A 26,168-nucleotide genomic window follows, 5' to 3' on the forward strand; every position below is an offset into this window, starting at 1 on the left:
GACAGCCCGAGTGGCAGGGACAGTCCCGGGCTTGGCAGAGACCCGGCACATCCGGAGCTTCCTCCGTGTGCCCGGGGCGAGTGGGGGCGACGGCGAGAGGAGGAAGAAGAGGATGTCCCGGCGAGTGGGGACCGCAGCCCCCGGTGCAGAGGGATCCCCTCCGTGCCCCAGGGCCAAATGCACGCCGAAATAAACGAAATGAAAATGCGATTTTAATAAATAAAGAAATAAATTGCAGAATGGATAAACCGGGACGGAGCCGCGGGGCCGGGACACCCACCCGCCGCGCCCGGCGAAGCGCCGGAGCCCCCGGCCCGGGCCCCGCATCCCTGCCCGGGCCCCGCATCCCTGTGTGGTCCGGCCCCGGCCCGGCGAGGAGCCGGCCGGTGTTTGCCGCATTAGGACGGAGCCCCGGGCAGCGCCGAGCGTCGCGGAGCCGCCGCCGGTGTTCGGTTTCCTTGAAATCCCCGCCGAGGCTTCCCCCGCTGCACCGGGAGCCGTTACCTTGCCGTGCCCCGAGGCCGGGGAAGCTCCATCCTTCCTCCTCCGCTCCGCCGCACCTCCGGGGAGCCCCGCCGGCGGAGCTGGACTCTCTGCTACCGATGTCCAGACACAATTCTTGATTCGCAGGGCTCCATCGCACAAGAATTGCGTTTGGACAATCAGGAGCGGAGATTCCCGTCCTTGGCTCGCGGGATCGTCCAGGGGGAATCCGTTTGGAGCCTGGAAAAGAAGGACACAGGGATCCCCCCCCCCCCAGCCCCCCTCCCCTCTCCCGCCGCCCCCGGAGCCGCTTCTTCGGCCCCAACAAGTTTCTAGCGCAGCCGCCGCGCTTCGCACTGGGTTCGGTTTAACGGCACCGCGAGGGGGGAAATTCATCAACTCGTTTCTTCCCCCTCCGGGAAAAAAAAAAGCCATAAAGAATAAAAAAAACCACGGCCGTTGTTTAAAAAAAAAGAAAGAAAAAATAAAAGATAAATTAAAAAAAAATCAAACCCGAATCAAGCGGGGAAAAAAGGAACGAGAGAAAAAATCCAGAGAACGAAAAGCCGCGATCCAGCGCCGGCGGAGCAGCCCCGGCTCGGTGCGGGCTCGGTGCGGGCTCGGTGCGGGCTCGGTGCCTCCGGCAGCCCCAGGGCTCGGCGGGGGCGATGCCGCCGGGTGCGGGCACAGACCCCCGGCCCCGCGCTGCGCTCCTGCCTCCGAGAATTAACCAGTTCCAAGCGGATCGCCCTCAAAATTCAGGCACTTCGAAAAATATCGCCGCGGTTTATAAACGCCCAAAGGTGAGGGAGGAAAATATTCGTAATAATAATAAAAAGAAAAGAAAAAGAGAAAATCCAGGCTTCTCCCCTCTCCCCTTCTCACCGAGCGGCTCCTGCGAAGTTGGGAACAAATCACCCCTCTCCAGCCGGGGAAAATCCCGGCCCCGCTGCCGGCGCTCCCCCGCGCCGGTGCCGGTGGCCGCGGCCGCTCCGCGGCGGGGCCGGGCAGGTTCCCCCTCGGGGGAGGGCCGAGGGCGAGCGGCGGTCCCCGGGCTGCCCGAGCAGCCCCGGCGCTGCCCACGGGGCTCCGAGTTTCCACGGGGCGCGGAAAGTGCGTCCCGCGGGGGCGGAGCGGGCGGCTCGGCGGGGCACAACGGCGGGGGCGAGCGCTGCACCTGCCGCCGGCCCCGGGCCGAGCCCCGCCGCCCCGCCGCTGCCCCTCGTCCTCCACGCCGTATCCAGCCGGGAGAGTCCCAAATCCGCCCGGGAGGGATGCGCACACCGGGGCTCTGCGGGCTGCGCCGGGGCCGGGCAGGGCTTTTAGTTGAACGGCCCAACAATAAATGTGTTGCAGAGCCGGCGAGAAAAGAATGGGGATGACCTTCAATTGGTACTGGATTTGAATAACACCACGGGGTGATAAATGCCCATTGTGTTTTAGGAGTAATGAATCTCCACTGTCTCTATAGCACAGAAACAGCAGCTGCAACCTGGAGCCAGCCATCTCTTAAAGACACAGCTCCCAAACCCGAGCCCCCGGCCCGGCACGGCCCGGCCCGCAGCCCCCGCATCCTCCCGGGGCCGGGGCTCGGGGTGCGCCTGGGCTCGGGGGTCTTGGCGTCCAGATCCGGGACGGGCCCCACCCGGGCTTGTGGGGGTCTCCCCCGAGACACCGGGCCAGGCTGGGGTCTCCTCCCACACTCCCCCACACACCCTCGGTCCCCACTGGGGACCTCTCTCCCCCCCTTCGGTCCTGCTGCCGCGGGAGTGACACTGCCCGGGTCCCCCGTGGGGTATGGGGTCACCTGCACCCCACCCCGGCCCCCCACGGCAGGGAAAGTGCTGGGGATAGAAACCACTCATTGTTTTCCCCCTAATGAATATTACCGACTTGCCAGGCCGGCAGCTGCGGGCTCTGGCCAGGAGAGCAGGGGCATCGCCTGCCTCTCCCTGCCCGGGGCCCCCCCAGCCCCGACTGCCGGGGGTCCCCGCAGCCGTGGGGAAGAGTGTGGGGCCGGCCCCTGCCTTCATCCCATCGCTGCCCACCGCTGCCCTGGGTATTGCTGGGGGCCCTGAGCAGAATCCGCGGGGGCTGGGGGGGTGTGCGGGGCCCGGGGGGGGTTGTCAGGAAGTTCCTGCCCCTCCTCACCTCCCCCGGTGTCTCACACAGGAGCTGGCTGCATGGGGACCAGGATGGATTGGTGCTAGGAGAGAAATTCCTGTGGCCCCAGGGATGCTCAGAGCAGCTCGGGGCCCACAGAGCAACGAGGTGAACCCAGTTCGGGTCCCCGTCCCGCAGCCATGTCCCCTGCCCACGGTGGGGCTGGGCCTGGGGCAGGGGACAGCCCTGGGATGGTGTCAGGCCTGAGCCCTGAGCTTGGACCATCAGAACAGGCGATCTGCAGCCAGGGGCGGCTCATCCACGGAGGCCCATTGCTGGCCCTGGAAGGTTTTGCCTGCCCTGCAGAAGCACAAAGGTGTCACAGGGACTGGGGACAACCACTTCCCTGCAGCCTTTGCCCCATGTCATGGCAGGGGCCAGGAGGATGCCCAGCTCCTGCCACAGCCACACACCACCTCCCTCCCAAGGGCTGTCCTGCATCCCCCCCACCCCCTGCCAGCGCTCTGACTGATGAACCCAAGGCCTGGCAGGGTGAAAACGCAAAGCAGGCCGGCATTTAAAGAACTGAAAGGACAGCAGCAGCAGCAGCTGAAGGCCCCTGGGCTGTATTGCAGCCATCACCCGGGCCAGGCCGGCTCCTTGCAGCGGGACCCCCCGGAGGGAAGCCCTGTCACTGCTCCCCGGTGCCACCGCATTGTTTTAGCCCTGGACCTGCCGCCCTTTTAACTCACTTTAATTCCTAACGCTAACCCCCTCCCCCCTTTTTTTTTGAAGTCTCTTTCCCAAATCTCGGCCAAGTTAATGAAGTTATGTGATCCTATAAATGTTAATTGTCTAAACTTCTCTTCTCTGCCCCCCCCCCCTTTTTTTTTATCTCTCTCCTCCTTGCTGCTTTCTGCTCCACTTGTAATAAAGAAAATATCTTGGCTGGTCTTAGCCAGTTGCTTGGCAACCTCAATAGAAAAAAAGAGAACAGAATGTAACCAATCCCGAGACAACCGAAAGATTTTGGTGACATGTGACCTCTCCGAAAAGGGCAGCCTTAAACTGTCCCTTCTGTCCTTTGCTCCTGACCGTTAGGGTCTCTCGCCCTTCCCCCCCCTCCCAGCTCCTTACACCAATAAATATGGATTAGTGAAATACTTTTTCCCACACTGATGAAAAGCCGGGATTGATCTTTCCACCTCCTTTATGTACCAACCTGACAAGTTTCTAAACAAAATTAAGAGGGAAGAGGCGAAAGGAGCCGTCCCGGGCTGGGCGGCCGCGGCCGGATCCTGCCCCGCCGTGGGGATGGGGGTCCCCGCCGTGGGGATGGGGGTCCCCGCCGGGCGCTGGCGCCGGCTCCGCCGGGCTGCGGGCTGCTCAGCGCCGGCCGGACCTGCCTTCCGCGGGATGGGGAGCCCCTGGCACAGCACCCGTGAGTTAGGGACTAAAATAGAGCTTTTCTGACCCCAAAAGAAGAAAAAAGAAAGATGAAGCCGTGGGCCCCATCCTGCGCTCCCTCCTGGGATCCTGGGGGGACCCCATCCTGCTCCTCGCTGCCGAGCCCCAGTGCTCGCGGGCAGCCGGGGACATCGTCTGCAAATTACATTTCATGCTGTAGAAAAAAAAAACACCACCCCAAACGAACCAAACCCACAACATGATGTCATTGGCTTTCGGGTGCATCCCGCCGGCGCCCCTCCACCTGCCAGCGAGTCGGCCTCCTCTCGGCCACGAGCCCGGGCACGCTGCTCAGCCCCGCACGCTGCTCAGCCCCGCACGCTGCTCAGCCCCGCACGGCGGTCGGTGACCAGGCTCCCGCCCTCCCGCCGGCCCCCCCATCCCATCCCATCCCCTCCCCGCCCCGGCGCTCGGCGTTCCCAGGCTCCCAGCGCCGTGAATCGCCTCTTTCACCGGCAGTTCCACTCTTCCCAAAAAAGCATCACCTTGCCAGCTCCCTTCCTCCCGCCAGCTGCCAGGAAAATAAAAATTAGGGCAAGGAGAGGGAGCGAGAGAAAAGCCAATGAACTTGTTTCCAGCTTTTCCTCCGGATCATCCTTCCCGCACCAAGAGAAAAATATTTCTCCCGTAGAAAGGCCGCTGTCCGTGCAGGCTCCGAGCCCTCCGGCTCCGGGACGCCGGCCGCGGGCGCGGCTCAGCTCGGCGGCAGAGGACACTGTAAGTTGGGCGTCTGCTGCTCCAGCAGTTTCCCGGCTTTTTGGTTTTTTAGGGGGAGGTTGCTACGGTTTGGGGTTGAGCCCCCCAGGGATGGGGGAGGAGGGTCGGGGCAGGGGGCACTTGGAAAGAGAGGGGGTTTGGGAGGTGCAGGCGGTGGGATGAGGGCAGGGTGGGCACCGGTGCCCGTGCCGGTGGTGGTGAGTGGTGCTGGGCACCGGCGGCCCCGGGGCGCACAAAGCCCCTTTGAGAGGGGCACAGAGGAGCCTGGCACATCCCTCGCCTGGCCCTCGGCCCCGGGACAAGCCCGGAGAGAGAAGAGTGGGACCCTGGCCCTGAACACCCGGGGAGGGCTGATGCAGGGGGAGGCTCTGGGGCTGCGTGTCCCCCCACACCAGGGACAGCTGCCCAGCAGGGCCCTGGCCCCGGTGTGAGCCCCAGCCCGTGCGGTGCCCACAGCCCCCTGGCACGGGCTAGTCCCTGCCAGTCCCGCGGGTGTGGGGTGCTGTGGGGAGCTGGGGCTGTCCCAGCCATCCCACATGGAGATGAGGGACTCGCTCCTTCCCACCCTGGGTGATGGTGACACCCACGAAGCCGCCAGACCCGGGTCCCCGGGGTGGCCACGGGCAAGGCTGTGGTAGGGAATGGGATGGAGGGTCTGGTGAGATCCGGTGGGCGCCGGTGGGCCCGGGCTGCTGTGCCGCCGAGGCCGGCCCCAGGCACAATACCGTGGCCCTGCTCCTGAGCCGCCGCCGAAGCCCCTTTCCCAGCGCCGAGCGCCTTTGTCTCGCCTTTGTGATGGAAAGAGTCCCCCCTCCCTCCTAAATCACTGCCCTGACACCCCCATTGTCTCCTTCCCGGGGAGGTTTGAAACTTCCCCCCCCTCCCGAGGTCAGGAATGTGGCCGGTTTCTATTGGGACGGAGGAGCAGGGCTGGGTGGGGGGCTGCGGGGTCACACCGGCTCGGCGGGTCAACCCGAAAACAAAACCTTTTGAAATACCTACTCTCCATCACTGCCAACATTGTCCCCTGCCAGCGGGGGCCTGGCACGGCCCCTCGACGCCTCCAGCCCAGCCGCTGCCCACCCCAGCGGTCAGCATCTGGGGGGGACAGAAGGGCATTGTGCTGAAGGGGACAGCTTTGTTTGTGGTCACAGCTGCCCCGGGCTGGGACAGGGACCGACCATCAGCTCTGCCGAGGAGGAGAGGAGGGAGGGGATGGAGGGGATGGGAGCATGTGGGTCAGCGTGTGGCGGAGGGGTCCTGTCCCGTTGGGATCCCCCTCTGTTGCTGTCCCTCTGAGAGGGTGCAGTGGGGACACAGAGCAGCTCCCCATCGTCCCCAGCGTGAAGCCTCAGAGAGATGTGCAGCCTCTCCCTGCCCAGAGGGGCTGGAGCAGCCTCCTGCCTCAGTTTCTCCTTGCTGAAGGAGGTGTCCCTCTGCCCACTCCCGGGGTTGATGGGTTCCAGAGGTCTCTTTTGACACCCAGAGCCAGAGGACGCTGTCCCTGGGCACTGCTGGCTCTGATACTGGCAGATGTGGCCCATCCTGGGGAAAAAAGGTATCTTTTTGGGGCTGAGCTGTCTGTACCACCCAGGAGGGACATGCCCACATGGCTTGAACATGGCTCTGAGCATGGTGGTGCCTCAAAGGTGGAGCAGAGCATCCTGCACCTCCCCCAGCTCCCTGCTCCAAGAGGGGCACAAAGAGGGAGGGTCCCAGAGAAGGGCTTCTCCCCCCACATCTTCACAGCCCACCAGGAACCCCCCAGGCTGGGGGGAGGAGGCACAGCTGGGATGTGGTTCTGCCTCATTTATGGTGCCAGGGATCTCCCTGGGTCCAGTGACTGCCATGGGGATGCTGCCACTGCTGCCTCCAGCTCCTCTGGCAGAGCATCTCTTGGGTGGGCCAAAATCCCCCTTGGGTGGCCAAAATCCCCCCCAGGATGGCGGATGGCCCAAATCCCCCTCAAGGTGGCCAAAATCCCCTTGGATTTTCCTGGATGGGAAGCCCTGTGTTTTCTGCCTGCTGTGGAAGCCACGTCCAGCCTGTTGAGGGGGAAAGCAGAGCCGATGGCTTTAGCAGAGACCTGGAAGGAAAACCCATCTGGGAGAGGAGTGTGGGCCTCCTGAGCTGCCCAACAGCTGGAGAGAGGCAAAAACAGCTGGAATGGCTCTGGATGGGGGCAGGGCAGGAGCATGGTGGGGTCACATGCACTCCCTTGGGTCCGGGCTTTGCTGCCTGGGAGGATGTGTGGGGTCCGTGCCTCAGTTTCCCCACCTGGGAAGTGGGATGGGATTGTGGGGCTGGATGAATCAGAGTGGTCTGGAGGGGACAACATCACTTGAGCAGTGCCATGGCATGGGGACCCTCAGGGGCACCATGGACCTGGGAGGACAGCCTGGCCCCTGGGTGGGTTTAATAAAAATAGGTGATGGTTGGGGGAACTAGGGTCGTATTATACAACAGAATTGACATGTACATGTGTCTATGTCTATCTCTTTATATATTTGGGGGTTTTTGCAACCAAACCTGAGCCCTTTGAAGCAGAAAAAAAAAATATGATGTTTGAAGAACCTGGAGCTTTAAAAAGGCTTCACAGAAAATCCCAGAAAATGGCGAGGAAGGGTTGGAATTGGCAGGAGGTGACCAAAAACCTCAGCCCCTGGTCCAAAAGCAACTTTTTGCTGTAAAAAAAAAAAAAAAGAGAAAACACACAGCTGGAAATATCACACAGGGCTGCTGCCTGCCCTGCACTGTGGGGGTGGGAAGGGGCTTTCCCAGGTGGGATGATTTTGGGTCTGATGTTGGTTCTGTGCTACAGGTATTGCCATGGGAGTGTGGAGCTGTGGGGACAGTCTGGGCCTTGTGAGGATGTGCCACACTCCTGCTGGTGCTGCTGTGGGGTGTAGGGCTTGTCACAGCCCTGTGTCAGCAGTGGTGGGGATGGAGGAGCTGAGGCACAGCGCAGAGCCGGCTGGTCATCACCTCTAGGACCACGCAGCAGATGTCCTGGCAGGTAACCTCTGCTTTCCCCTTCATGGAATCATAGAATAGTGGGGTTGGAAGGGACCTCCAGAGCTCATCTGCCCAACCCCCTGTGCTCAGGGAGCACAGGAATGTGTCCAGGTGGGTTTGGAAACTTCTTGAGGAGCCTCCACACCCTCCCTGGGCAGCCTGGGCCAGGGCTCCCTCAGCTCAGCACCAAAGGAGTGTCTCCTTGTGTTCCAGTGGAACTGTTTGTGTTCCAGTTTATGTCCATTACCCCTTGACCTGTCACTGGACACTATAGCAAGAAGTGTCACCCCATCCCCCTGACACACACCCTTTAGGTGGTGTTATGTCCCCCCTCAGCCTTCTCCAGGCTGAACAGCCCCAGGTCCCACAGCCTTTCCTCATTAGAGAGATGTTACCCACCCCTGATCATCTTGGTGGCCCTGCACTGGCCTCTCTCCAGCAGTTCCCTTTCTTGAACTGAGGAGCCCAGAACTGGACACAGGACTCCAGATGTAGCCTCATCCTTCTCCCTGAGATCACTCTGAGGGGCTGTTACAAGCCCTGCAGCACCCAGGCTGTGGGGAGCAGGTGGGCTGAGGAATTCTGGCCTCACCTGGGGAGGGTGGGTGCAGAGTGCTTTATCCCATCCCATCTGATGCTGCATGTTACACAGGGCCATGCCTCAGTTTCCCCACTTCAGGGCATGGTGATCACAGCCTCATCCTCTGCCTGTCCTGCGGGAGGAGGGGATGGAGCAGCCTCTCCCTCCTCAGTCCATAAGGGGTGAGTCTATGAGGTGCTGAGGGCTGGGCAGGGACCTCTGAGACTCCCAGGAGAGTATGGAGGGGTGTGGGGGTGTAGGGGGGAAGCAGGGATGAAGATGAGAAGGGATGTAGGAACACAGGGATGGTGAGGACAAGGGATGCAGAGATGTGGAGGTGCAGGGATGTGGGGGTGCAGGGATGTGGGGGTGCAGGGATGTGGAGATGCAGGGATGTGGAGGTGCAAGGATGTGGGTGTGCAGGGATACGCGGGTGAAGGGCCATGCGGTTGCAGGGCTGCGGGAGCTGGGATCAGCCCGGCCGCCGGTGCGCGGTGCCGGGAGGTGGCAGCAGCGGCCGAGTGCGGGGCCGGGCTACGGGGGGGCGGTCGGGGGTGTCCCCGCGGGACTGGGCAGCCGTGGGCTCCGCGGGCATCCCCTCTCTCGGCGGCCCTGCCTCCGGCTCAATCCCCCTCCAGGCGTGGGGGCCACGCTCGGGGGGCTCCTGCGGAGGAGAGGGGGGCTGCTCCCCAGCCGGCCCTCCCAGGGGCTGCACACGTGGGGGAGGGGGCTCCAGACACGAGTGGGCTCCGGACACGAGTGGGATCCGGATTGTAGAGGTCGGTTGTGCGCGGTTCTTGAGGTCCTTCTCCTGTCCCGCAGCTCCTCTGCATGGCCGGGGAGCGCCCAGCTGCCTGGCACCCAGCCCTGCCCTGGAATACTTGTCTGAGCTGGGGCTGCAAACAGTTTTTCTCTCCCTGCAGCAGCCACAGGGTTCCCTGCTTACCCTTCTCTCCCCTTGGGTACTTCTTTCAGATCTTCCTGGATGGTTCACCAGAGGTCTGGGAGAGTGGGGGGACTGGGGGAGGTAGTGAGAGCAGCCCCCCAGTCAAGCCCTTGCCTTGCTGCAGGTGGGTGCACGTCTGGCCACGTGTGACCCCCATCCCCTGGGGAGGGCTCGGGTGCCACTGCTTTGAAGGCTGCCCAGCACTGCTGCTGGGGTGCCTGGAGTTGTTGCTGCCCAGAACGAGGCCTCCTCCCAACCTGTGCTTGCTCCAGGAGCTGAGGAATGTATTTATGGTCTGGGTGGTCAACTAGAGGGTTGGGCCAAGTGTCCCAAAGGCCACGGGGCTGCCTGTGGCTGGGACACGTGTCAGACACACGGGGGGAGCTGCAGAGGCGCAGCCACCGAGGGCAGCTCGGGTGGGACGTGGCTGGGTGACTTGGCCTGTGAGGGGAGAGCCATGAGCCCCCTTGACCGTGACCCACCCTGGACACATGCACAACACCCCCTCACCTCCCCCCAGCCTCAAGCCCTGGCTTTAAGCTCCCCTGACCATGAGCCTTCTGGCTGTAAGCCTCCTGGCCACCAGCCCACCTCCCCATCTACTTTCCACCCATCTGCTTCCCCACCGCTCACCCACCCGAAACGGAGCCGGTGGGGGAGCTGGATGGGGGGTGGCGGGCACACCGAGCATCCTCAGGCCGGGGTACCGGCATGTCCCCCTGGCCTCTCGCTCCCGGGACTGTTTACCGATCCCGGCTTTATTTAAAGAAACCCAAACCCGCCCCCGGGGCTCTCCGGGGCCGGGCCAGGGGCGGGGGGTGCGCGGAGCGCCGCGGGTCTCCGCCCGCCCCTTCTCCGCCCGCCGCCGCCATGGGAGCCCCGGGAGCCCCGGGGCCGCTCTGCGCCCTGCTCCTGCTGCTGGCCACCGCCACCGAGCCCGGGCCAGGGCCGGTGCCCCCGCGGCTGGTACTCGCCCTCCTGGCCCGTAACGCCCAGCACTCGTTGCCCCACTGCCTGGGAGCGCTGGAGCGCCTGGACTATCCCACGGGGAGCATCGCCCTGTGGTGAGCGGATCGGACCCCCTCGGGGGCGGCGGGGGGGAGCAGGGGGTAGGAGGGGGCTGTAGGGGAATGGAGACCCTCGGGGGAAGCTGGGGTGCTGTGGTCACCGGGAGTAACGGGGAGCCCCCTCCGCCTGGGGAATGGGGATGCGAGGAGGAGAGGAGAGTGCTGGGGGATAGAGGGGACTACGGGGGGAATGGGGGGCTGAGGGGAGTGGAGGCTCAAAGGACAATGCAGGGAGGGTGTGGGGAGGTGGGGAGATTGGGGGAGGTGGGGACTCGGGGTGATCTTGGAGTAATGGAGGTCTGAGGAGGAAATGAATGTCTGGGGGAATGGGGGCTGGAGGGAGAATGGGAACCCTCTGGGAGATCTCCAGGAGGAATAGAGAGCCTGGTGTTACAGCCTCCATCAGCCTCAAAGGGTGAGGGCTGGCTCTGCCCTGGCTGTTCGACCTGGGAGGGACCAGGAGGGGCCGGCTGCTGCCCCACAGTGAGGGGTAGGACCCCCACCTTTCCCCTCCTGAAGCTGTGGGGCTGATGAGGGAGAGAAGCCCTGAGCTGGGGGGGTTCTGCATCATCAGGGACAGACTCTCTTTCGCCTTCCCTGCAGCTCTCAGTCCCAACACCCCCTTCCTCAAAGACACTCCCCCAAACCCTCTTTTACCGTGCTAGGGGGGTGACTGGGAGAGGAGCCCCCACCTCTCCTCTTCTTCACTCCGCTGTTGTTACCGTCTCTCGCCTGAGCTTGTCGGAAACTTTTCTGCAGCTGCTTTTGGGGTGGGGGTGGAGCTGGCGGCAGGTCCTGGCAGGGATGACTGGGCTGGGGGTCCTGGCAGGGATGGCTGGGCTCTTGGACAAGATGAGGGTGCTGAGGGGTGTGGGAACTTGGGGGTTTCCCTGGTGCACTGTGGGCTCAGCCCCCTTGGTGCTGGAGTCCCTGTGAACGTCGTCATGAGGGAGAGCTGGGAATGGTGGCTGTGCAGGGCAAGGAAAGGTTTAGGGAGGTTGATTTTTGCTGTCTGTCTGGCTGCCAGAGTGGTGGGGTGCAGTTGGGTGCAGTGGGTGCTGTGAAGTGCAGTTCGGTGCACAGGCAGGGGGATGAAGCTGCTGTATTCCAATGCTGTTTATGGTGGGCAGCCACAGAGCTGGGATGGGAAGAGCACAGCCAGGGCTGCCGCTGGGCTGGAAGGACTGAGAGGGTGAGAGCTGTGGGAAGAAATTACCCGTTCGCCTTCCCCCTCCTGCTAGCACAGCCGGGGCTCCTTCAAATTACATGGTACATGCCCAAATGTGTCCGTTTCTGGCTCAGCCTCTGGGTCCCTGGAGTGTTTCTGGGGTAGGGGCTGTGGTTGTCCCTGGGCAGGGGGCCCCCGAGGCTGATGCCCCCTCACCCCAGGTGTGCGACAGACCACAACTCGGACAACACGACGGCGATGCTGCGGGAGTGGCTGGGGGCGGTGGGGAAGGATTATCACTCGGTGGCCTGGAAGGTGCAGGAGGAGCCCAGGTGAGGCTGGGGGAGCACAGGGGGAGGGTTGGTATGCATGGTGAGGGGCTCCCAGAGCAGCACCCTGCTCTCCAGGGATGCTGCCAGGAGGAGCTGGCTTCATGGAGGCTGAGCTGGGCTGACTCAGCAGGCCGGCATGCGGCTGCTGCACAGAGGTTGTGCGTTCCCAGGGAGCAGGGTTAACCCCTGCCTCCCCCCCACCCAGCTCCTACCCCGACGAGCTCGGGCCCAAGCACTGGAGTGACAAACGCTACGAAAACCTGATGAGGCTGAAGCAGGAGGCTCTCACCTATGCCCGGGAGCAGCAGGCAGACTACATCCTGGTAAGGAACATGAGGCACCGGTGGAGTGGAGGCTGAGGCTGGCGTCCCCGTGCCTCCAGAACCTGTGCTGTCCCCTCAGTTCGTGGACACCGACAGCATCCTGACCAACAACCAGACCCTCAAGTTTCTCATGGCTCAGAATGTGTCAGTGGTGGCTCCCATGCTGGACTCGCAGACCTTCTACTCCAACTTCTGGTGTGGCATCACGCCCCAGGTATGTCCCTGGAGAGCCCCGGGGAAGGGGACACCCCCACGGTGGAAGAGCCCCCTGCCATGGAGGCCTCACGCTGGTTTGTCACAGGGCTACTACCGCCGGACGGCCGACTACTTCCCCACCAAGAACCGGCAGCGGGTGGGCTGCTTCGCCGTCCCCATGGTCTACGCCACCTTCCTGATTGACCTGCGGAAGGAAGAGACGTCGCGCTTGGCTTTTTACCCGCCCCATCCCAACTACACCTGGGCCTTCGATGATATCATTGTCTTTGCCTACTCCTGCCAGGAGGCTGGTGAGGGGGGCGAGGTGCTGAGAAGGGAGTGAGGGGTCTGGGGGAACTGAGGTGCTCATCCAGCCCACCCGGCAGGCGCAGAGGTCCAGGTGTGCAACCAGCAGCGCTTTGGCTACATCAATGTCCCCGTGAAGGCTCACCAGACACTGGAGGATGAGCAAGCCAACTTTGTGCATCTCACGCTGGAGGCCATGGGTGAGGCCCTGCAGGGTCCCTGGGGTGTCCCCTGCCCCAGGGGTGATGGGGACCCGCTGCTGGTCCCTGGGGCAGGACTGTTAGCCTTGGTTCTCATCGAGGAGGGTTTTGGGCTCCACTGAAGGGGTGTCCCCTCTCTCTGCAGTGGATGGCCCCCCCATGCAGCGCTCCAGGCACATTTCCCTCCTCCCCAGGCCACTCACAAAAATGGGCTTTGATGAAGTAAGTGCCCAACAGACCTCCCCCTTGTCCTCCTGTCCATCCCTCTGGCTATGTCCAAAGCTCACCATAGGCTTTGCCCGAGCCCCCCATCACACATCCTGTGGTGGCCGTACAGGCTGTGTGTGTCCCCATGACAGCCTTTTGCCTTGGGCTCTCTCTCACCAGATCTTCCTCATCAACTTGGTGCGGAGGCCGGACCGTCGCCAGCGGATGCTGGAGTCCCTGCGGGAGCTGGAGATCGCCCCGCGGGTGGTGGACGCCGTGGACGGGAGGTGACTGGGGGGAGGCCATGGCCCTGCTCTGCCAGACCCCTCTGATGTCACCCCGGGGAGGGGACGGGGTGGCTGGGGAGGAGATGCCTTGCCAATGCAGCCCCTTGCTTTGCAGCACGCTCAACAGCAGCGACATCAAGGTGCTGGGGGTGGACCTGCTCCCTGGGTACTACGACCCCTTCTCTGGCCGCACGCTCACCAAGGGCGAGGTCGGCTGCTTCCTCAGCCACTACAATGTCTGGAAGGAGGTACGAGGCTCTGGGGGCCTACGGGCCACCAGCACGGGGCTGTGAGCATTGCCAGGTCATGAGAGGGGGGTCCTGCAGGGTGAGTGGGCCCATTATGGCCCAGCATGGTGCTGGGATGGGTTTGCACCTCTGTCCTCTCCCTGCAGATTGTGTCCCGGGGGCTGGAGCAGTCTGTGGTGTTTGAGGACGACGTGCGCTTCGAGGCCGCCTTCCCCGCACGGCTGCGGCGGCTGATGGAGGAGCTGGAGGGGGCACAGCAGGACTGGGACCTCATGTAGGTGCTGAGGCCAGGGGGACACGGGGTGGGGGTCTCTGGGGATGGCTCTCAGCTCCCCGTCTGCCCCACAGCTACCTGGGGAGGAAGCAGGTGAACGCGGAGGACGAGGAGGCCGTGCAGGGGGTGCATAACCTGGTGGTGGCCGGGTACTCGTACTGGACGCTGGCCTACGCCATCTCCCTCCGCGGGGCACAGAAGCTGCTGGCCGCCGAGCCTCTCTCCAAAATGCTGCCAGTGGACGAGTTCTTGCCCATCATGTACGACAGGCACCCCAAGTAAGGAGCAGGGCTGCAGCAGGGCTGCTGGCTGAGCGGCGTGGCCCTACCAGCCAGGGACCATGTGTTTCTTCTCTGCCGTCACCGTCCCTCCCGGTTCCACCCCCCCAGCCTCGACGTTACTCATGCTGGAGGAAAACATTTGCAGCATGAGCTCATTCCACCCTGGCCACGGCCTGGCTGCCGCTGGAAAATGGCCCCCTGCCAGTATGGGGCGGGAACAGAGCTGGGGCTCGGTGCTGCTCCACAAAGGGGTCTTGGCCCCGTGACGAGGGGAGAGCAGTTCCTTGTACCCTGGTGCTGGGGGGCTGTGTGGTTCCCCAACCCTGGCTGTGGGTCTCAGCCCCATCTTGGGGCGTCTCTGTGCTCCTTTTCCTGGACAAGGCTGTGTTTGAGGAGGGGAAGGCAATTTAGGGTCTGGGTGAGCACGGTGTCTAGGGGGAGAGGGTGTGGGAAGCCGGTGAGCAGGACAGGGCAACAGAGGCACTGGGGGTGTGAAAGGGAGGCTGGAGGCAGACAGAGGAGTGGGTTGGTGCTGTGGCTGTGACCTGGGAGTGGGGCCTTCCCCTGCTCAGTAGTTTCCCAGCCATGTTCTCACTGCCAGGCCGTGCTCTCCAAGCCAATTTCTCAGTCCCACTCTGCTTTCCCCAGTGAGGATTACAAGCAGCACTTCGCCCCCCGGGACCTGCTTGTGTTTTCGGCTCACCCTCTCCTGGTCTATCCCACCCACTATGCCGGGGACAGCAACTGGCTGAGCGACACCGAGACCTCCACCATCTGGGATGATGATTCCAAGAAGACTGACTGGGCTGGCTCACAGAAGACCCTGAGGGACACACGGGGCACCGGCCACCTCCGCTCCACCACCCGCGACGAGCTCTGAGGGTGAGCGAGGCTGCGGGCCCTGGGCTTATGGGGTCAGGGACAGGGCGGCTGGGGAGCATCTGCCTGCCAGCACTATGTTCAGATGGATCCTGGATATGAGTTTCTTGCCATGTGGCAGCAGCTCTCCTTGTCTGACTGAAAGCATCAGGAAACAGAGAATCATAGAATCAGGATGGGGGGGTTGGAAGGACCCTGCAGAGCTCACCCAGCCCAACCCCCTGCTCAAGCAGGTTCCCCTCGCTCAGGGGGAACGTGTCCAGGTGGGTTTGGAAACCTCCCAAGAAGGAGCCTCCACACCCTCCCTGGGCAGTCTGGGCCAGGGCTCCCTCAGCTCAGCACCAAAGGAGCTTCTCCTTGTGTTCCAGTGGAACTGTTTGTGTTCCAGATTATGTCCATTACCCCTTGTCCTCTCACTGAACACTACAGAAAAAAGTGGCACTCTATGCCCCTGACACCCACCCTTTAGGTACTGGTAAGTGTTGATGGAAAAAGAGAAAAGACCTTGTATTCCAGTCAGGGAAAGGGATGGGGACACAGATGTCCCATGTGGGGCTGCACGAGGCTGGAAGGGACCAGGGACCTGGGACTTGTCCTGTTCTCCCTATCTGTACTGCTCCCCAACCCCTCAAGTGAGGGAGGGACAATGGGATGCTCCTTTGCCTCCTGCAGAAGTCACTCTGGTTTGGGGAAAGCTGGGAGCATCTCACAGGGATATGTTTCATGGCAGCACTGCCACAGTTAACACTGGGTCAGACTTTCCTCGTCTGAGACTGCCTGTCCTGGCAGCACAGCCTCCCTGGGAGCAGCCAGACTGGGGGAGGCTGGAAAACAGCCCTCCCACCGCCTCTACAGCAGGAGTGAAGGCACTGGGATGGCCCCTGCCCTGACTGCTAATGTTTGTGTCCTCTCCTAGGGACAAGGGACTGTGACCCAGCCGGGAGCACCGTGGGCCGGTGGCCTGATCCTGCTGGCTCCCACTTGAGAGATGCAGCTGCCCTGGACACATCCCCTCAGGTCCTTCAAATCTGCACAGGGCGAGTCGACCCCAGGCAGGATCAGTCCCAGGGCTCCCGGCGAGCCCTGTCCCTGCCAGGCAGAGGGGCCTGGGCAGCAGGTGCTGCTGAGGACATCTCCAGGGCTGCCCTGCCTGAGGCCACTCCACCATTTCCCACACACTTGGACTTTTGGGAGTGTTTTTTCAGGCTGGGGACTTCACACATGTGGCCTCCTGCTGCTGATCGAGCTTGTCCCTTGCCTGGGCCGTGTCGGGACTGAAGCCCAGGGAGGATTAAAGCAGACTGTGGTTGAGTTGCCGTGCTGGGTGCTCCATGGCCCCATGCTGGGTCACCTGGGAGCTGCGATGCCAGGGGCTGGAGGGGCAATTGCTTTGGGAACGAAATCTGTGATGGGAAAAGGGAGGGAAAGAGGGAGGGTGGGGAGCTGGAGCTCTCCCTTGAAGCCTAGGAGAGAAGAGGTGGGAGCTCAGCTCACCAATGGAAACAATTTCCCTCCTTGGCACTTGGTTTGGCCTTGGGACTGAAAGCCCAAGTGCTGAGATGTGCAGCTGAGTCCTGCTGGGCTCCAGCAGCTGTCACCTCTGTGGCCAGAGGAGGAGGGTGTTTGCTGTCCAAGAGCCTGGGCTTGTTTGGTGCTAAACCTCATCAGCTCCTCAGCAGGATGACCTTTGGTTGAAACAGAGGGTTTTCTGGGCTGGAGAAAATGTCTGCAACCAGTCCTAGGCTGGGTGAGTTGGGGAGAGGGGAGCTCCCCACCAGACCCCCAGAGCTGCTGCCTCTCCCCAGCCTGGGACAGTGGGTTGCTGCCTGCGAGGATTTGGGAGGCTGTGCCCCTCTTTTCCCCACAGCTTGATGAAAGCCATGAGGTGGTGGGTCACAGCCTGAGTACCTGAGCCCCTCAGCAGGATGGCTGAGCCCACCAAATGACCCAGGAGAACATAATTTGGGGCAGGTTTTACAGCTACAGTGGGGACTTCCTGAAGGAAACCAGCTGGTCCAGGAGATCACATGGGACCTGACAATTCAAGGGGATCTGCTGGAGAACAGGCCAAGTGAGGGCATGCTGGGGACACCTTTGCCTGTACCTTGGTTGCAGGTAGCCACAATGCTACAGGAGGAGCTGGGGAGGGGGAGGAGGGAGGCCTGGTGTCAGCTGGAGCAGAGGAAGGAAGCAGCAGCAGTGTTGTGGTCCATGTGACCCAGCAAGAGCCCTGGCACTTGCTGCAGCACCCACAGAGACATGGGCGCAGAGCTGCCTGCCCTGGGGCTGCTGCACTCGCAGGGTCTGTGCCTGGACAGAGCCCAAGGCCTTGGCAATCAGCAGAGACGCTGCTCCTCAGGCTTGGCCTCTCAACCACGGGACCTGAACCAGGTCTGTGAGGAGAAGCCAGACCTCCTCCAGCTGTTGGAAACTCCAGGCCTTTGGCTTAAAACCATCTGACTCAAAAACTGTGAGACCAGCCCTGAAACTCGCTGCACCTCAGTGGGAGCAGCCCGAGTGTGCTGCTGAGGCACGCGATCCCAGGCGCCTCCTGCTCACCACATGTTCCCAGCAAAGCCAAAGTGTCTCTGCACCCTGCAGAAGTCGCTCCCATCGCTTCCCTTGGGCCTGGGCTGAGAATGGGAATGTGGATTTGTGCCTGAGCTTGGCAGATGGCGCATGGCAGAGGAGCAGGGCAGAGCTGGGGCGAGGGTTTATTTCATTTTGATGCCGAATTGCTGTATGAAGTTGCTGCAGGGGTCTGAGTGCCCATGAGCTGCCCAGATCTGCATGGGGATGATGACTCAGGGCCCGGCCCCAACAGGGCACCCCGAGAGTCCACAGCACCCTGTCCAGCGGCAGGTCCCCAGGGGCTCAGCTCTCCTCAGCCCCGGTCTCCTGGGTCCCCCACCGGTGCTCTGCTCTGCAGGACGTGCTCCAGCAGGCAGCTCACTGCCTGGGCCAGGACCTGCTCCAGCCTCTCCCGCTCCCCAGCGCTGAACGGGGCCAGGACATAGCTGGACACTGTCACATCACCCTCTGGCCGCCCAATGCCGACCCTCAGCCGCCTCATCTCCTGCGGGGAAGGAGGAGAGCTGAGGGACAGTGCTGTGAGTGGAGCTGGACAGTGAGGGAACAGTCCTCATGTTTTCCAGGTGGTTTTGAGCGCTTGCTCCAAGAAACATGATTTTGGAAGAGGCTTTTGCTGGGCTGTGCTGAGATCCCAGGCGCCTGCCAAGCCTGGCAGAGCAGCTTGAGCTAATTGTTTCCATGTTGTCCACAGCAGCCAGACATACATCAGCCCTCAGGGAAGGAGAGGGAAGGAGGGGAAAGAGAAAAACAAGGAGAGGAAAGGAAGCAGGGGCTTATCTGAGGGGAGTCAGAAGAATGGGAACAAAGGAGGTGACAAACCATGCACTGAGGTAGGGACAAGACTGATCCCCTTCCACCAAGGCCAACTCACGTTGGAGTGCAGAGCACTGATGCAGGATCGGACCCCGTTGTGTCCCCTGGGGTCAGAAAGAGAAAATGCACTATTAGTCCATTAGTGTCACCTCCTCATGGTATGGTCTTGCTGCAGGGACCTGGGGACATGGTCCCAGCTGCAGTCCCCCTGCCCTGGCTCTGCAGGTACATCCAGCCCCTGGGGCTGAGAGCAGCTGGCTGAGAAGGACAAGGGAAGCAGGGCTGGGACAGCATGTTCTGTGTGTCTCCTCTCACTGCAGCTGGTGCAGGTGTGACTGAGAACAGCGGTATCATCTCTGCCCTGTCCCACACTGGAAGATTTCCTGGGTTAAATGTCTCAAGGATGATCCAGGAGCTGGCGCTGGGGCAGGCAGAGGGGATGCAGAGTGCTATAAAAAGCCTGTGTGGTGCAGCCAATGGACTGGATCCAGCCCACAGCCACTTCCAGGAGGCGCTCTGCCCATCCTGTCAGGGCAGGAACTGGGAGGCTGCCCAAACAGCCAGCTGATGTCTCTGCAACTGGGATTGAGCCCAGGGCTGGTGTTGGGGCTGAAAACACTGTCAGGCTGGTGGGATGAGGCCAGGAACAGCCCACGTGCCTGTAAGGGTATGGTAAAGCCTCAGAGCAGCTCACACAACAAGAGCTGAAGCCATCCCATACCTTGCGCTGCCTCCCAGCTTGATCGCCACCTTGCCCAGGGCCTTGTCCAGGTCATCGTGAACCAGGTAAATGTCTTCTGGGCGGAGGCTGTAGATCTCAGCTTTGGAAACAGAAAAACAACCCAAGGAATTAAGGAGAGACAGATTCACCAGGCCCCAATGCTGCAGAGCAGGGCTGCAGGGACCCGTGCTGGGCAGGGAAACAGCAGGGCTGTCCCAGAGCCCGATGGCACAGCAGGCTCCGGGGCTGGCTGAGCCACTCACCGGCACTGGCAACGCTGAGCCCGTTGAGGTTCATGAGCCGCCGCGGCTTGAGCAGCACCAGCTCCAGGCCGTGGGCTGCGGCCAGAGCCACGTCGGCACAGCACCGTCTGTCCGCTCGCCAGCCCTCGGCCACCGCCAGCTGCCGGGCCAGCTGGTCCAGCACCGCCATGCCCACGCTGTGCCGCGTCCCCCGCAGTCCATAGTTGCCCAGGCCGGCCACCTGCCTGCCGGGAGTCAACAAGGCTCTGCCGGGCCACCATGAGGTTTCCTGATCCCCCCAACTCCCCTCAGACCTGATTCCCCTCAGACTCTATCTCCTCAGACCCCCCCTGTGCTCCTCCAGGTTGGCAGCATCCCCCCAGCCTCGGTCTCCCCAGTGCTTCCCTCACAGCCTCAGTCTCCCCAGCCCCGGTCTACCCAGTGCTTCCCCTCCCAGCCCCGGTCTCCTCAGTACTTCCCTCACAGCCCCGGTCTCCCCAGTGCTTCCCTCACAGCCTCAGTCTCCCCAGCCCCAGTCTACCCAGTGCTTCCCCTCCCAGCCCCGGTCTCCTCAGTACTTCCCTCACAGCCCTGAACCCTCCCAGCCCCGGCCTCCCCCACTCCGCCCCGATCCCCCAAGGCCCGGTCTCTCCAGTGCCGCCTCTCACAGCCCGGTCCCTCACGCTTGCCCCGTGTCCCCGCAGCCGCTGCCCACCATGACGCGCGGCCCCGCCCGGCTGACGAGCGGCCGCACGCGCCCGGCCAGCTCCGCCGCCACCATCGCCGTCCCCCCGTGACGTCACGGGCCGCGCGCCGCCAAGAGCCGGGTGCCGCCTCCCTTGGCCGCCATCTTGCCTCGGGGCGGTGGGGCGGGCTGGGCCGCGCTCCGCCCCGCTCCGCCCCGCTCCGCCCGGGCAGGGGCCGTCCCTGTGCCCGCCGCCAGAACCAGCTGTGGGCTCACTGCGAGCGGTCACTCGGGTGGGAGGGTGTGCGGACCGGCGGTGCTGCCGCGGAGGATGGCTGGGAGAGAGCCCTGCGGGGTGTGCGGGCCCCGCCGGTGCCTGCGCGGGTCCTGAGGGACGCGGGGTTCCCGCCCGCGGCTGTGCGGGGCAGGAACAGTGAGTGCGCGGGGCTCTGCCCCAGGTTTTATGCCTGTTATGGTCGCTCTCGGCAGGGCTGGGCCAGCCTAGTGTGGGCTGTATGCGGCGTTCCTCTCTCTCTGCACCTTCCAGATGGCTTTGGGCAGGTGCAGCTGCTCCAGGCCTGAGGGGCCTCGCTGCCCTTCCTACAGCCTGGGGATGAGGGTGCCCGGCCTCTCCGGGCAGCTGACCCTGTGTCACCAGGACACCTGGCACTGACAGGCCCTGAAGCTGTGGAGCCACAGCACAGAGCTGCCCAGGCCTGAGGGAGAGGCTGCTGAGGCGAGGCCAAGGCAATGTGGAAGGCTCTGAGCAGGCACCTGTGTGAGGCTCAGCTCAAGAATCAGCTTTACTATCAAGTGACCCCTTAGCTGCTGAATTCTTCACCCTGAGGCAGGGAGAATGTCACTGTGACCAGTCAGCCCTGTGGGCCTCTTGAGTTCTCCTGCTTCTCAGGGGGACAGAAGCTGGAACACAACAGTTCCACTTAAACACAAGGAGAACTCCTTTGTTGAGGTGAGGGAGCCCTGGCCCAGGCTGCCCAGGGAGGGTGTGGAGGCTCCTTCTCGGGAGGTTTCCAAACCCATCTGGACATGTTCCTGTGCTCCCTGAGTGAGTGGAACCTGCTTTAGCAGCGCATTGGGCAGATGAGCTCTAGAGGTCCTTTCCAACCCCATCATTCTGTGATTCTATCATCTCTCTGCCTGTGTCATGTGTCCCTCTTGCCAAGAAAGACTGTGTGAGGTAATTGACTGATATAGGTATGTGCTGAGGGGTAGTTTGATTTGGGTGTCAGCCCAGTAGTGTTGCCCACGCCAAAGAGAGTTGCTCAAATCCCGAATGCAAGTGTTTTTCTCACTCTGGAGTGCAGCAGCATGTTTCAGAGCTCACTGCTGAAGTTCTCATGCTGCCAAAGGTGGGTTTTGCCCCTTTCTGCCTGTAAAAGGTAGTAGTAGGTTGCTGGATGTCTATGGAAGCCTTGTTCCAAGCAAATGTCTTGCTCTTCCTCAGCCTTCCCAGATAAAGAATCACTTTGCAGTGATCACTTTTGCAGCTACAAATCTTCCAAGTCCTTTTGTGCTAGCTGCAGTCAGGAATGCAAGCAAAGATTGTTCCTCAAGTGTTTATTTCATAAAAGATTTACTTTATCATCAGAAATGCATAATATTTTTGTAAGAGGTGGAAATTTGTGGTCTGTCTGTGGGCTGGCTCCTGGGCAGCATTTGGGTCATGTCTAAAGTCACTGGCCCCAAAGCTCTGGCCCTGGAGCTGGAATGGTCCCAAGTGCCGGTGGCTCATTTCAGCACAACACTGAGCAGAGCCTGGGGAGCTTTGGGAAGCGTCCCTGCACCCACCCCTTCGGCAGTGTGTTCCCAGAGAGTGAACGAGTCTGGTGCCTCTGACCTGTTAGTCTCCCATGAGGAGACTAAATCCATCAGTGCTGTGCACCCTGTCCTTGGCAGTGCAGAGCACTCATCTCTGATTTGTCCCCAGGTCCTGTTGTAAGTGACACTCCCCAGAAGCTGCACAGATGCTGGTCCAGCTGAAGCCTGCAAGGTCTGACCAGCAGAAGGATGTACAAGAGGCTCAGCAGATCATAGCACCAACTCTCAGCCTACTGTAGAAATCCTCGAGGAACTTCAAAAGCATTAGTGGCACCAGAGGCTCCTCTGGAGGTAGGACTGCAATTGTTCACAGCTGCTAAAACAAGTGAGATGTCTTTTTGTTGTTGTTTTCCTGGCTTGCTGCAGGGATATCTTTTGGATCTTAAGACAAGGGGATGGTAGGAAGAACCTGGTTCTGGGCAGGTCAGGTATTGCCACCTCCCACTTGTTGATGGTGAAGTTTGTCCCTACCAGCACCTGCTCACAGGTGCTTTTCAGAAGCTGGAAAGAAGTTGGCTCCAAAACTTCCTTGAAAAGAAAACGTTGCTGCAATGTTGAAGGTGTTCACAGCCCAGCACTGCAGGAGTCAGCACTGTCACCTTCTACCAAGGAGTTGCAGGGCCATACCTAAAAAGGTTTTAAAAAACCGTTACAAAGCTGTAGGAAGGAAATATTCCTGTGTGGGCTCAGAGTCTCAGTGTGCTGGGTACCAACAGCTGCCAGGAGAGCAGAGAACTGCAGGTGGGTGCTGCTGGCAGGGTGCTGCTGTAGTCACAGGCAGTGCATGGAGCTGGCAGTACCCACCCTCACCCAGCCCAGGGGGAAGCAGACAAGTGCTTTACAAATCCCATCACTTGCCCTTGGTCCCACAACCACATCCTGTTGCAGCCTCCTTGGGGCTGGAGAGATGAGTTCAGCAGGAGAATGCTCATGCTGCCACGAGGGAACACATTGCTCCTGCTGCTCGTGCCGCTGGCCTCAGGCTCTGCTGCTTGACAGCTCCTTACACAGCCCCTGGGGATCCCAGCACAGCCCTCCACAGTCACTAGAGGAAAAAACTGATCCGAGAAGCCAATGTTTTGCAGCCTGTTGATGAGAATATTTTCTCTTCTTCTGGGAAGTAGGGGATGCTGTCGGCCACCTCCTGGACAACGCCCGGGCGCACTTCGAGGCCTTGCTGGACGAGTTCGTTGATGACGCACTGTTTGACATGGTGATGCTTCAGGGGGAGGAAGGGCACAACAAAATCAATGAGGTGCTCATTAATGATCCCAGATTTCCAGAATCCACCTGCAGAAGCAAAGGAAGAGACAGGTCTTGCCTCCTGAAAGAGCTGCTTTGTGTGAAGCCAAAATACTTGTCTGAAGACAGATCTGCTCCAGTTCTGTACAAGGAGAGAACTGAACCCATCAATTGTCACCCCCCCTTCCCCTCAATAGAATTTTTTTAGCAATGGGGGATATTAGCTCAACTAAGCAGAATTTAAGCTCTGCTCCTTTTGAGAAGGGCAAAGCAAGGAGAACCAGGCAGGCAGCAGGGACCAGCACGTCCTGGTGTCTTTCCAGTGACCGCACTGTGCTGTTTGCCATCCCTTGACTCCATGCACCTTATCTCCAAACAACCTTGCTAAATGTGGCAACAAGCCTGCTGGCTCAGAAGGCAGAGTTATTCCTTCACTTCATCAAGAAACCTCATGGGGATCACAGCTCCATTCCCTCAAATGCCCCTCATTCCTTTCAGGTCGCCTGGGAAGTGGGGATTGCTGGCGGCAGCGGGCCTGGCGCCCTCTGCCCAGGCGCTGCAGGAAGGGCTCTGCTCTGTGCACTCACTCTGAGGGTTTTCAAACACAGCTTTGGAGATGGCTGGCTCCAGGTCCTGCAGGCTGATCTCCTCCCGGTCCCTGCGGGCACGCCAGAGATCCAGTGTCATGGTGTTGATCTGCTCCCCTCCTGCGTTGCTGTGCAAGAAGGAAATGCTTATTCAGCACATGTCTGGGAAAATGGTGCTGCAGGACAGAGGTGGCACCTGGCACCCTCCAGCCTGCATGAGGGCAAGCCAGGATGTCCCAGCTACAAAGGCAGCCAGGAGAGCTTTTTCACACTCTCCACGTCTATCTGTTCACAAGGAAATAGTGTCTCTCGGTGTTTGTAGAGGCTCAAGGCTTGGAGAAGGAGAAGTAAAACAAGTGTGTGTCTGTGATGCCACAGAGAGGCCGCTCTTACCTTATGAAGATGAAGATGGCTTTGCGGTAGTTGGTCCCATACACGACCCACGAGGGGCCCAAGAAGGGCATGATCACGTCAATCAGGCCTGGGTGCATCTTGTCCATCTCATCAAAGACAAAAGCCGACCGTCCACAGATTGTCAGGTTCCCTTGGATCCAGTGCCTCAGGCTTTCCTAGGAGAGACACCCACCACGAGATAAGGAGCCAGGTCCTGAGGGTGGCCAGGGAGGCTGGAGCTACCCCAGAGCTCTCGGGCCCCACACACAATTGCAGGTGCCAAAAGCAGCTTCTCCCCGCCAGCCCCACTGACGGCGCAGGAACAGCTGCTCTGAGGAGGTCTCATCTACTCTGGGTTTCACACAGTGGCTGTTCCTGGCTTTATTAGACCACTGTAGGTCTTTTTTATAGATTGAAAGGAGGAGGCAGCAAACTAAAGCTGGGGATTCAGACTCCCACAGTTCCCCACCTTCTTTCCCTGTGTGCCTATGCAGTTCCCAGGCACCCTGCTTTCTGCCATCTCCTGTGCCAGTGCTGCCCCAGGAGAGCTCTGGCTCTTTGCCATGGCTGTAGTTCCCTCAGTGCGGATGCCAACCCACACAGAACCGCTCACATTGCCTTGGGGTGTGTATAACTCTTAATCAAAGCACTTTGCCCAGCATGGGTTTTGCCTTTTGAGGACACAACACCACAAATAACTTCTCCCAACACCAAGAAAGCAAATGTCCAGGCACATTGATTCCCCACTCTGCTGAGAGTTTGGCAGCTCACTGTGTGAACATTTTGACTTGTTCCCTTTCTCAGTTTTAAGAGACCAGGCAGCGTGGTTAAGCCTAGAGCTGCTGCTCAGGAGCTGCTTCCTCTGAGGAAGGGATTACAAGCCTAGCGATACACAGGATTTCACAGCCATCGAGCTGTTTGGAAAGCAATGGGATAATTTTAGTGCCTTTCATCTAACCAAAGCACTTTTGTTTGTGTGTTCAACAGGCTGTGTAAATATTTAAGGAATGAACATGATCATGGCTGGGACTGCTGGGGGGAAGAGTGATAGCCAAGTGCCAGAGTCTATCACAGCTACCAGTGGATCCTTCAGCCAGTGTGTGGAGCCACTTGCATTTGTCTGAGAGGATAAAACAAAGAGCTCTTATTCCTACTGCACTTCAGGAGACAGCCTGAATGTGTGTGCACTGAGGGTCAAGATGGACAAGAACCCCCCCAAAAAACCCCAATCAAGTCCCTCACCTTGTACTGCTCTATCTGCTCAGCATGGGGGAAGTGCACCACTGGAGAGAAGTGGTGAACGTAGGGGCTCTGGAGTCCACCCTGGAAGAGGTAGCGGACAAGCATGGAGCTCACGTAGGTTTTGCCTGTTCCAGTCGAGCCATGGAAGGACATCACCAGGGGCTTCACCGGACTGAGGTTCTCCAGGAACTCCCGCACTCCCCTCATCACCTGCTGCCTCACCAGCGGCTGTCCCACCACGTTCATGGACAACTCGCACTCCAGACCTGAAGCAAAGTCACATCACAGCTTAGGAAAGGCAGGTTGCGTTATCTCCTGTCAGACGCTGCAGCTGTCCCGGCTCTGAGGGCCCTCTCCGGCAGCCAGCCCGGGCAGCAGAGCGGCCCCACCACCCACCGTGCCCCTCCGAGAGCCCGCTCTGGGGAAGGCAACGCCAGGACCCGCTGCCTCCCCGGCTCCTGCGCCTCAGACCCCCGCCGCGCCTCCGGGGCTCCCCCTCTGCCTCCCGCCCCTTGCCCTCTTTCCGCGTCCCGCCGCCGCTGACCGCGCAGGTCCGGCCCGAAGCCGCACTCGCAGTCCGCCGAGAAGCCGCAGCGCAGCGCCCGCGGCAGGTCCCAGGCGGCGGCGGGGCGGGCGGCGGCCGCCAGCAGCAGCCCCAGCGCCAGCCCCATTGCGGCCGCGGCTCCGGGGGCCATGGCGGCCGCCCGCGCTGCCGCAGCCCGCACTACAGCTCC

At 61.1% G+C, this 26,168-nt stretch overlaps 3 protein-coding genes and 1 long non-coding RNA gene across 7 annotated transcripts; 2 read left to right on the forward strand and 2 right to left on the reverse strand.

Annotated features, from left to right (window-relative positions):
* The first annotated feature begins 10,182 nt into the window (after positions 1-10,182).
* On the forward strand, positions 10,183-16,389 carry CERCAM (cerebral endothelial cell adhesion molecule). 2 transcript variants are annotated; one of them, XM_062011364.1, is made up of 13 exons: positions 10,183-10,375; positions 11,768-11,878; positions 12,084-12,201; positions 12,281-12,415; positions 12,503-12,707; positions 12,783-12,902; positions 13,048-13,124; positions 13,290-13,396; positions 13,512-13,644; positions 13,791-13,918; positions 13,993-14,196; positions 14,848-15,081; positions 15,995-16,389. In XM_062011364.1, the coding sequence occupies exons 2-12, from the start codon at positions 11,805-11,807 to the stop codon at positions 15,077-15,079; spliced, it is 1,533 nt and encodes a 510-aa protein (XP_061867348.1). In that variant the 5' UTR covers positions 10,183-10,375; positions 11,768-11,804; the 3' UTR covers positions 15,080-15,081; positions 15,995-16,389. The 2 variants fall into 2 exon arrangements, with proteins under 2 accessions (XP_061867348.1, XP_061867347.1); XM_062011363.1 differs by having other exon boundaries at positions 10,360-10,375; positions 11,681-11,878.
* A 1,395-nt stretch (positions 16,390-17,784) lies between these two features.
* PTRH1 (peptidyl-tRNA hydrolase 1 homolog) lies at positions 17,785-20,274 on the reverse strand. Of its 2 annotated transcripts, none has more exons than XM_062011365.1 (5): positions 20,162-20,274; positions 19,468-19,687; positions 19,205-19,304; positions 18,542-18,587; positions 17,785-18,154 (listed from the first exon to the last, which is right to left on the reverse strand). In XM_062011365.1, exons 1-5 carry the CDS (start codon positions 20,225-20,227, stop codon positions 17,963-17,965), a joined length of 624 nt encoding a protein of 207 aa, XP_061867349.1. In that variant the 5' UTR covers positions 20,228-20,274; the 3' UTR covers positions 17,785-17,962. The 2 variants fall into 2 exon arrangements, with proteins under 2 accessions (XP_061867349.1, XP_061867350.1); XM_062011366.1 differs by having other exon boundaries at positions 18,027-18,154; positions 18,490-18,587.
* Positions 20,275-20,331: 57 nt separating this feature from the next.
* LOC133627295 (uncharacterized) lies at positions 20,332-26,012 on the forward strand. Of its 2 annotated transcripts, none has more exons than XR_009820060.1 (3): positions 20,332-20,564; positions 22,080-22,261; positions 25,180-26,012. It is a non-coding gene; the product is annotated as an uncharacterized LOC133627295 (long non-coding RNA). The 2 variants fall into 2 exon arrangements; XR_009820061.1 differs by lacking the exon at positions 20,332-20,564 and adding an exon at positions 20,698-21,501.
* TOR2A (torsin family 2 member A) lies at positions 21,693-26,166 on the reverse strand. The gene is made up of 5 exons (XM_062011810.1): positions 25,979-26,166; positions 25,435-25,700; positions 24,193-24,368; positions 23,800-23,927; positions 21,693-23,260 (listed from the first exon to the last, which is right to left on the reverse strand). The coding sequence occupies exons 1-5, from the start codon at positions 26,127-26,129 to the stop codon at positions 23,016-23,018; spliced, it is 966 nt and encodes a 321-aa protein (XP_061867794.1). The 5' UTR covers positions 26,130-26,166; the 3' UTR covers positions 21,693-23,015.
* Positions 26,167-26,168: the final 2 nt, after the last annotated feature.

The sequence above is a fragment of the Colius striatus genome, chromosome 19, assembly GCF_028858725.1.
Source record: "Colius striatus isolate bColStr4 chromosome 19, bColStr4.1.hap1, whole genome shotgun sequence".
NCBI classification, from domain to species: Eukaryota; Metazoa; Chordata; class Aves; order Coliiformes; family Coliidae; genus Colius; species Colius striatus.